Source organism: Puma concolor, chromosome D1 (genome assembly GCF_028749965.1).
Source record: "Puma concolor isolate L17-30 chromosome D1, mPumCon1.1.hap2, whole genome shotgun sequence".
In the NCBI taxonomy this organism is placed as follows: Eukaryota; Metazoa; Chordata; class Mammalia; order Carnivora; family Felidae; genus Puma; species Puma concolor.
Window position 1 is genome coordinate 105100564 of NC_141676.1, and position 10832 is coordinate 105111395.

The following is a 10832-nucleotide window of genomic DNA, read 5'->3' on the forward strand; positions in this document are numbered from 1 at the left end:
TATGTAACTCCTGCCCCAAACCAAGTGGCTTCCCATCTCCTATAGAATGAGACCCTATAGTCTGACAGCCGCCTCCAAGATTGTACAGGGTTTGCCCTGACATTGCCTCTCTCTCCCTGTCTCCTGTTATTTTTCAGTCACCACAGCATACGACTGCTGGACTCCTTGCTGTTACCTGGATGTGTTGGGCCCACTTGTGGCAGAGCCTTTGAATCTCTTGTTCCCTCTGCTGGGGACATGTTTTAAATCTTTTTTTTTTTTTTTTTAATGTTTATTTTTGAGAGAAATAGAGAGAGAAGGAGACAGAAGCAGGCTCTAGGCTCTGAGCTGTCAGCACAGAGCCTGACGCGGGGCTCGAACTCACGGACTGCGAGATCACGACCTGAGCTTAACCTACTTACGATCACTTAACCGACTGAGCCACCCAGGTACCCCTGGGAACATTTTTACCATAGATACCTACATGACTTGCTGCGTTTCCTGGCAAGTCTTAAAATTGTAACTTCCTCCTATTCCTACACCCTTTCCTTCTTTATTTTTCTTCGTATTTCTTATTATCAACAAACATCCTGTATGAATTATTTATTGTTTTTTTTTCTCTCTAGAAAATTAGCTCCATGTGGACTTTTTTTTCCCCTCCCCCCTCTTCTGACTACTGCTGTATCTCCAACATCAAGAAGATACCCGCACATGGTACTGTGTACTTAGTGCTCAGTAAATATTTGGCAAATGTGTTAATATGTGTCCCACTTTCCTGTCTCCTAACTCCTTGATGTAAATAGGATTGTCAGTGGATTGCTCTGTGACTCCAGGCTAAATCTTTTAACCTTGTTGGACCTCATTTTCCTCTTCTGTCATGTGACAGAAGTGAACCAGCTGATCTCTGACCTCCCTACTCAGCTCGTTCTGACATCCCGTAAGACTGCATTATCTTCAGGGCGCCTGGGTGGCTTAGTTGGTTAAGCAGCCAACTTCGGCTCAGGTATCTCACGGTTTGTGAGTTTGAGCCCCGCGTCGGTCTCTCTACTCACAGCTCAGAGCCTGGAGCCTGCTTCGGATTCTGTGCCTCCTTCTCTCTCTCTGCCCCTCCCCCACTCATACTCTGAATCTCTCTCTCTCTCTCTCTCAAAAATAAATAAACATTTAAAAAATTTTTAAAAAGATTGCATTATCTTCAGGAACTCAAATCCTAGTGGTGGCTTCCTCTAGGTCAGGGTTTCTCAGTAGTGGCACTGTTGACATTTGGGACCAGGCCATTCTTTGCTGTGGGGGGCTCTTTTGTAGGATGCTTAGTAGTAGCCTCTGCCCACTAGATGCCTGTCTCCCCGTTGTGACTCGAAAAATGTCTCCAGACATTGCCGGATGTTCCCCTGAGGGCAAAATTGTCCCTACCTGTGAACCACTGGTCTAGACTCTATCCTGGTTCTTTCCCTGGGCATCTAGGCCGTGGGATTAGATCTTCTAAGCTGCCCAACTTTAAAAAGATCCTCTTTCTTTCTCTAAAAACCATTTTCAGCTTAATTGCCTTTCATGGGCTTCATCTAAATTGTCTCTAGACAACTGCTTGTGTGTACCCACTATTTTCCCCAAAGATGCATTTTGTTGCTGACGTCGGTTCTGTTTGAACATTTTGACCTGACCATTTACCAGATTAGATCTTCCATACTTCCGTCTGGGGTTCTCTCACTCTCCTCAAGAAGTCAGCGTTTTTTTGAGTCCTGTGTATTTTGGGCCCATTATTTTTCAGACAAACATCAGCATTTTTAAATCATCTTTATAATTATATTTTTCTTCTACTTTCTGATCTTAGTCATAAATTTGACTGCGAGTTCCCTGACATTTGTATTCTCGTTTAAACTTCATTATCGCCCTCTGAGGTAGATATTATTATATACCGGTGTATAGATTAGGAGGGCACAATTGGTGTTTAAACGTTTGTATGAGACTCAGAGCTTTTCCTGTGAGCAGCGCGGTGTGGAAACCCAGCGTGTGTGGAGCAGGACCGCTGCTCTTGCCGTGGAACTTCATTATGTTTTGGCCCCTGTGGCATCTTTGGGAAGCAGGGTTTGAAGACCATTATTGAGTATAATTCCTTCATTTTACAGTGAGAAAATTGAGGTCCAAAGAGGTTAAATGACTTTGTTAAAAGTTAGGGTAAAAAAATGTTACTGATGTTTCCAGACTAGCAGCCTAGTGCTCTTTCATTTAGTCTTGATGAGACTAGGAATTTTCATTCTGTATAAATGTTAGGGAAGCTTTGTTTTGTTTTGTTTACTGGAGGATATGCTAGCCTGAATGGGTTATTTCTTTGACTAAGCCAACACGTGTTCTTGGTGGAAATGATTTCAGACAACAGAACACAAAATTATACAGGTCTGCAATAATCTAATAGTTTAGTCTGAGAAAGATGATTTAAAAAAAAAAATTTATTTTTATTTTTGGGGGGGGAGAGAGAGAGAGAGAGAGTGAGCGAGAGTGAGGGAGGGGCAAGAGAGAGGGGGACAGAGGATCCAAAGCAGGCTCTGTGCTGACAGCAGCGAGCCTGATGTGGAGCTCGAACTGATGAACTGCAAAATCATGACCTGAGCCGGGTCGGATACTTAACAGACTGAGCCACCCCGGTGCCTCTGAGAAAGATGACTTAAAAAAAATTTTTTTTAAATGTTTTTACTTATTTTTGTGACAGAGAGAGACAGAGCATGAGCAGGGGAGGGGCAGAGAGAAAGAGAGATAGAATCCGAAGCAAGCTGCAGGCTCTGAGCGGTCAGCACAGAGCCGAATGCGGGGCCCAAACTCATGGACTGTGAGATCACAGCCTGAGCCAAAGTCAGATGCCCAACAGACTGAGCCACCCAGGTGCCCCTGAGATAGATGATTTTTTAAGGTCCTTTGATTTACCTGAAATCCTGGGCCAGTTTCAGAGCTTTGCTCTTTCCACCAAGATTAAGAATACACAGAAGAAATGGAAGAATTGCACAGGAAAGGAGATTCTTTATTTCTTATGACATGCTCTCACCCAAGATTGAGTAGTCATTAAAATACTGCTGTATTGGGGCACCTGGGTGGCTCAGTTGGTTAAGCGGCCGACTTCGGCTCAGGTCGTGATCTCATGGTCTGTGAGTTCAAGCCCCGCGTTGGGCTTTGTGCTACCAGCTCAGAGCCTGGAGCCTGTTTCGGATTCTGTGACTCCCTCTCTCTGACCCTCCCCCATTCATGCTCTGTCTCTCTCTGTCTCAAAAATAAATAAACGTTAAAAAAAAAAAAAATTATAAAAAAAAAATACTGCTGTATTTCCTCAAATCCTTTGATTACTGTAGAGCCACAGCTTTATTATTATTTTTTTAAAAAATGTTTATTTATTTATTTTGAGAGAGAGAGAGAGAGAGTGCCCAAACGGGAGGGGCAGAGAGAGAAGGAGAGAGATCATCCCAAGCAGGCTGTGCACTGTCAGCATAGAGCCTGATGCGGGGATTGATCCCACAAACCTTGAGATCATGACCTGAGTGGAAACCAACATTGGATGCTTAACCGACTGAGCCACCCGGGAGCCCCTGTAGAGCTACAACTCTATCATCGTGCAAGCAACCACGTTGCCCTTCTCTGATGCTTTCGTTTGAATTGTTCTGAGGACAGTGCTTTTTCTGTGTTTTATGTTTCAATCTTAGATTACTGCTGATTCTAAGATAAGTGTGCCAGACTTACCCAGTCCTCAGAAGGATGACAAGTCAGCAGTACAGAAAATGTCCACAACTCAGTACAACGAGGTGGTGAATTTAGAGCCTGAAAATACATTGGACCAACATTCCTTTTCTTTGCCCACGTGCTGCATCAGTGAGTCTGTGAAGCAGTTAATGGAACTCGCCTATCAGACTTTACTAGAGGCCACAACCAGCAGTGATCAGTGGTAAGAGTTCTGAAAATGGCAGTGACTTGGTTAAATGCGTATCTAAACTAGACGTTTATTAAGAAAATTATCTTTGGGTTTTCCTATCCCATTAGCTTTTTTTTTTCCTGGAAAAACAGTGTAACACAGAGACCTATATCGATAATTAACTTTTATTTGTAATGACGCATGCTTCTTACAGCATATCTAGGAAATGGAAGCATGTGCATGGATGGACGAATGGAGTTTCTTTGACATTAAAGTTGTTAATCACTTTTTTACAAAAAACTCTTTAACTTCTGTTTAATTTGTTACTTTTTATTTGAGTTGAATGATGTTACGTGAGGAAGCACTTGCAGGGAACTTCGAATACTATCTGAAAAATCATCAATACTCAAACGTCTGTTATTACCGACGGTGGTGGTAGCAGTGGTAGTTATGCCTTCTGCTCCAGCCTGCCCTGGCCTTTTAGCTGAACATTCGTTTTGCCTTTTGTGAAATCCAGGCCCTAATTATAATTAATTTACACTTTAAATGTTTGTTTTTAGCGCAGTAGTAGTTTGTTGGAAGGCCAAGGTAGAAGGAAAAGCATGGAATGTTCGAAGATCTCATTTTACCCTTTGTAGGTGATTTCCCTTAACATACACCATATTCGGGGTGCCTCACCCTCGAGTCCGCATCTCATACCGAACTCTTTCTGCTCCGCGAGCTCCTCTCTTACTAAATGGAGGGGGACGCGGCATGCTGGAGCCCGAGCTGCGGAGCAGACTGGCAGAAGCCTCCTAGTGTGTCTGTGGGTAGCGGCGCCTTATCTCCTCCTCACGGGAGAGAACAGTCCTGGTTAGGGCCTGCCTCAGCCACACCGTATCTCAGGTGGGCTTCCAGAGTTTTCCTTCTTATCTCCACGTGCAAATAGACCCTTTGATTTTATTCTGCTCTAGAAAGAACATGTTGACTAAGATATTTCCATGACTTCAATGAATTGTGATGTTCACAGGTCCATCCAGTTCTAAATATAAGTAGGAAGAAAAATACAAACGAAAAGTACATACTCTTTTGGCAAAATAAATTTTGGAGTAACTATTTTGTCACATGGCTGTCACATGAATGAAATATACTAACCAGAAGTTAGAGCTGCAAGGCAGTGTTTCCTAAGTTTTTTGATAATACAGAACACTGTAAACAATGAGTGTCTGTGTACACACTGCTTCCTCTAAAAGAAATGGTTTTAAACAGGACATACAGAAACACAACTCCATTACAACTCACTTCCCCATTACCAAACCTTGAATAGCAACACGTGGGGCAAAAATGAAATGACATAACTTCATCAGGTCATTGTAGTAATCGAGTAGTAACCGTGTTTTGGGGTGTAGGAACCATGACTTGTTTTTCTAAATATTTGTGGAATTCCTTTGTATTCAAGGTACATAGTTTAAGGTATTCTTATGTGGAAGTAAGCCGTACAGACTTTATATTTGCTCAAGTGCATTTTAATAATAATCTTTAGGTATTCTAAGGCCAGATTCAAAGGGCAAAAAAAATTTGAGGTTGGATTCTGTCCTAGAAATGTTGATTCATCTCCTTGCATTGGAGTAAGAAGGAGAAAAGGTGAAAGCTGACAGTCAGACTGATTCTAAGAGAACAAGTGAATGCCTTTATGGACACCTTGCCCTTTGCAGAGTGCGTCCGTGAGTAGGTGACATTTGCTTGAGGCTTAGCTCCATTTGTTACTGAAGGGATGGTCTGGGTACCGGCAGATTGATAATGGGAAAGAGGCTTTGGGTTAATGCTGTTCTTCTTGAAATTATTAGCAGATCAAGGTTTTTACAACTGCAGTCTAGTTAGTAAACACTGGTTGAGAATATATTTGCATCTAGATTAATGGTGTGTTCAGCAGTGACCAAGGCAGGTGTTTAGGTGATGACTAATGTGCACTTGACCTGAATTTTCTTTTCTCATTGCCACTATCCTTATGCATTTCTATTGAAACTGTTTTTTATTAGTGCTGTTCAGCTTTTCTACTCAGTGAGGAATATCTTCCATTTGTTCCATGATGTCGTGCCAACATATCACAAGTAAGTGCCCCCGTAAGTTGGACTAAAACCAGTCATTTTATATTTCCACCAAAAATATTTTGGTTACTAAAATTCACAATTAAATGCAGTAAGCCATTAAAAAAAACAAACAAACATGTTTAAAGAATATTGGTCATTTGTTAATAAAAGTCTAAACATCTATATATTTAAAAATTTCCCAGGTGACTCTAAACTGTAGCCAATTTGAAAACTAGAGCATTAGAAAAGAGTTTAGTGCTTCATTACATAGATGAAAAAGGAATTTGGAGGAAGGGCAGGTGAGTCCTTCAAGGGAATTATTATATACAGCTGTGCTAGGTTTACATACAGAGTCGACACAGGTCAACACTGGGTTCCCTGGCTCGCTCTTTTTTGTTACTCCCTGGGATAGTCTTACTGGATCAGGCTGCACTCAGGCGGGACGCTGTCACTCTGAACAGGGTCAGGGTGATGAGGCCGCATCTTGTTATGCATTTGTACAGGAGACAGTTATTAAAGCCTAGAAGTACCTTAAAAGAGAAGTAACATTTCCTCCACCTCAATCCCAGTAACTTGTGATTTCTTTCTTTTTCTACCCCTCCTCCTGGCATAGGGAGAACCTTCAAAAACTGCCCCAGTTGGCCGCCATTCACCACAACAACTGTATGTACATTGCTCACCACCTGCTGACCCTCGGACATCAGTTCAGACTGCGTCTCGCCCCCATTCTTTGTGATGGCACTACCACTTTCGTGGATCTGGTCCCTGGCTTCAGGAGGCTTGGTAACGGAATCCTTAACTTCAGGAAATCGTATTGATTATGCAGTCCCTCAGCCTAGTATCTTTGTAATTAATGAACAAGGCAGCTAGAAATTAGGTGGTGGTCCTAGCTGTATTGGAAAGTGGGAGAGCATTTCGTTAGCAGTTGTTCCCCGTCACTTAATTTGCTAAAGTGAATGCAGTCTTTGTGTAAGTGTGTTACTTTTCCATGACACGACTTCATGGTACATCAGAGTTCCAAACTGCATTGCTGGTGTGTGGTGAATTTGCCAAATCAGAGTCATGTCAGTAGAGTGACACATAATAAGATTTGTATTGTGATAATTCTGTTAGCATTGTCGGTAAGAGCTTACTAGCGTAAGTGCCTGTTCTTTTGCAAAACCTCAAGATAGCTCCCTGCTCTTCCACCTAGCTTTACTTGGGGTTATGAAAAATGAAAAGAAATGAAATGTGGAAGAAGTCAATATGTTTACCATAATGATAGCCTAAGAAAAGCAGAGGACCCATATGATTCACTTAGTTTTTTACTTCCTGACTTTCCCCTTAGGTGGTGTTGATGTAGTCAAAAAATAAGTAGCTGCTGCTCTTGAGTAAGTGACGTTTCTTATCTGACCCTGGACAGACTATGGGGAAAGACATTATCCTGAGATTGGGTTTGCCGGGACTGGCTGATGTATTAGAAGCTATCATTTCTGGTGACCTCACAGCAGCTTTATGATGTTATCTTGCAAGCAGTTGTTTTCAAATGAGCAGGCTGATGCGTGATTCATGCTTGTCTCTCTCCTTCCACCCTGGCTTTGTACTGTGTAACCTGACAACAGTGGCAATTCTCTATTCTGTTTTTCCACCCCAGGGACAGAGTGTTTCCTGGCCCAGATGCGGGCACAGAAAGGAGAACTTCTGGAAAGATTATCTAGTGCTAGAAACTTTTCCAACATGGATGACGAAGAGAATTATTCTGCAGCAAGTAAAGCAGTCCGGCAGGTGGGCAGCTGCTCCTGGCGCTGCGATTTGTACTCCTTTTGTACATGAGCCCCCCATCCCTGCTCCCCCACAACCAAAGAACGTGTAGCAGTTAGCTCTATTAATCCCCACGCCCCCCCAGTGGAAAATATGGATACCTTCAACAGGAATGTTTACAGACTTGCCCTTTCCTTGCTCCACCAAGCCAGCAGCAGGCTATCTTTCCATCCACCCAGTAAGGTGACTAGTTATTGATAAGTCTGTCATGGCAAGGTTTTGACCCATGAACTTGAGTTTGGGAAATTTGAAATACTAGCTTTTACCTCACTGCCCCTCTCTCCTACATGATTTATCCTTTTTTTTAAATGAGCAAATGGTTTTTATGTATTTATTTTATTTATTGAAGTAAAAATGAACATGCAGTGTTATATCAGTTTCAGGTGTACAATATATTATAATTCCACAATTTTGTACATTTCTCCGTGCTCCTGGTTTAGCTTCTCACAGTGGTTTTCCCATCCTCAGCTTAAGTTCTGCTTTTCATCGAGCAGGGATATCCACTAGGGTTTAATAGTCAAGAAGCTGATATTTGTGATCACTTTACCTCCCCTTCTCATAATGCCTCTTCTCCCAAACACACACAAATGATGCACTTGAATGTAGAAAATAGGAGTTGCGACAGTCTCTCTTTCGTGTCAACAGCTGTATCCTCCTGACAGGTTCTACACCAGCTGAAGAGACTTGGAATTGTGTGGCAGGATGTCCTGCCAGTGAATATATATTGTAAGGCTATGGGGACTTTACTCAATACAGCAGTTTCTGAGATCATTGGCAGAATCACTGCTCTCGAGGTAAGGACCATTAGATGCCTCACCAGGCCTGGGATGGCAATTCCTGTCTCCGATTATTGCTCTTCTAAGCAAATGATGTTGGTATCTCATTTTCAGTCAACATAGATGGTAGAAGAAATTGTTCATGTTTCCTGTCTAACTCATTGTAGGGTTATTTTTTTTTTTTAGTTTTGCCTTCATTCTGTTTTGCCGGTGACTAGCTAATGTCTCTCCTTTACGCGTACCTAAGAGTAGGACGATCCTGCTTCTCCATGTAGCATCTGTGTAGATTATGAACGAAGAGGCCGGAAACTGGGTAGCCCTTAGATGTATTGTAAAGTATGAAGTTATGTATTTTATTTAATTTGCAAGTGAGCTCAGTAACTTAGTAAAGAGAAACGCAGCCTTCCGCAGGAGCCCCTTTTCCAGCGCACTGTGGTAGTAGAGATTATATACGTGAGTTTACAGGCAAGGGGCCCAGGCTCTGCCAGCTGATGTCTCCAAAGCATTGATTGACTGAATCCTTGTTTATAAAAATTTCCCCTGCTTTTCAGCAAGCGGTACAACATTCTTCTGGATAAATGGGCTCTTTCATGCAGGCACACTAAATTATTGACAATGTGTTGAAACATACTTTGTGTCATTCTAGCTTCAGGAGTATTGTCAGAGCTGATGAAATCTCATGTCTAATAAGGTGTGCTAAATTGCTTGGAAAACAACTTGCTGCAGCTGACCGCTTAAACAGCATGCACTAAAGATTTGCCCTTTCCTTACCACTAAGGTGGCCCAATTCTATTTTGTGTTCCCTCTGTGCAAAACCAGGACATCTCTACTGAAGATGGTGATAGATTGTATTCCTTATGCAAAACGGTGGTGGACGAGGGACCCCAAGTGTTTGCACCTCTCTCTGAAGAAAGCAAGAACAAGAAATACCAAGAAGAGGTTCCAGTCTATGTGCCCAAATGGATGCCATTCAAGGAATTGATGATGATGTTACAAGCCAGCCTGCAAGAAATTGGGGATCGGTAGGTATGACCCTTTTACAGAGGAATGTGTCTCTCTAAAGATAGCTACAGAGTGCGAGTGCCACTGAGAGCAGTGCTTTTCTCTGTTTCTTAACCAGTTGCTCAGGAAAGAGTTTCATGTTGAGTAACAGTAGTTGGAGCCTTGCCATGATCTCTAATCGTGTGGGTCCCCATTACCACTTTCTCCTGTTTGATAACATAAAGACTTCTTGTTTCATACTATTTTAGTCTTCAGCATGTTGTTTGGCATGCTGTGCAGATGGTCTTTCATTTGTAAGAAGTACAACCTTCTGATACCTGGATGGGAAGTGTTGCCTGTTTTAACCCACGGTGGATACATTTTACGACTGGCTTTGATTCGCTAACAGAAATTGACTTTTATTTGTATGGAATATTCCACATCAACCACTGTTTGATGGACCAGCAGTTTTTCTGCGGGGAGTACAGTGGTTTTAGAGATTAAGCATCATACACATAGAGAGGATTCCTCTTGTCTTAAATGTAGCAGATGATGTTTTTCCCACCCCCTGACACCGAACACCATTAGTTAACATTGCTGTGTGGGGTAACTGTATGCTTTATTGTATCATACTTAGTATGCAGAGGTCATTGATGCTGCACAAAAAAGGATAGACACAGGTTAGTTACACATTCATGGATGCTTTTATTATTGTCTTGGTAGATATTAATAATCAGAGTATGCATACCTTGCATAGGGAATCCCTGAATAGGCCTCAAGGTCTCTCCCCATCCTTATAGCTACTTGTCTGCCTATTTTAGCCTGGTTCTTTAGTGAATTACAGGTGCCCCGTTGTATTAGACCAGTCACCCCAGATGTGTCTGAGTTTTTCTCAGCATATATTGTTCATTCTAAAACAAAGAAAATGACATTTCTGCCTGAAAAAAGTCACATCAAAATACTTCCAACCTCATTATTACGAGATTTAATGTATTTGTTATTTATAAGTCCTTAGTGGATAATAAGATGTCTTTAGGTAAGACTCCAGAGGACAGCAGATAAGAAAGTTTCTTTCTGCTGCTGCAGCCTAATAATAATTCTTTGTGTTGAGAACAGTCACAATACTGGTGTATCTTCTTTTTTTTCTGCCTAGGAAGAATTTTTCTCCTAGAGGTTTCAGTAAACATGAGGATAGTAGTTAATTGGGAACATTTTTTACTGAAGAATCTACCTCCGATGGTATAGTTTAAATGCTTTAAAATCATAAAACAAACATACAAAGGAATACAACATGTAACGTATTTACACTTAAAAGGAAACAAGTAAAATTTTCAT

At 41.8% G+C, this 10832-nt stretch overlaps 1 protein-coding gene across 1 annotated transcript in view; it reads left to right on the forward strand.

The window, feature by feature from the left end:
* Positions 1 to 10832, forward strand: part of ZW10 (zw10 kinetochore protein) — a 35836-nt gene that overhangs the window by 23181 nt on the left and 1823 nt on the right. Inside the window, exons 10-15 of the mRNA XM_025929040.2 lie at positions 3666 to 3904; positions 5890 to 5961; positions 6554 to 6723; positions 7574 to 7704; positions 8403 to 8534; positions 9336 to 9538. Of these exons, the coding sequence (XP_025784825.2) occupies positions 3666 to 3904; positions 5890 to 5961; positions 6554 to 6723; positions 7574 to 7704; positions 8403 to 8534; positions 9336 to 9538 (947 nt within the window). The remainder of the gene's footprint in view (positions 1 to 3665; positions 3905 to 5889; positions 5962 to 6553; positions 6724 to 7573; positions 7705 to 8402; positions 8535 to 9335; positions 9539 to 10832) is intronic.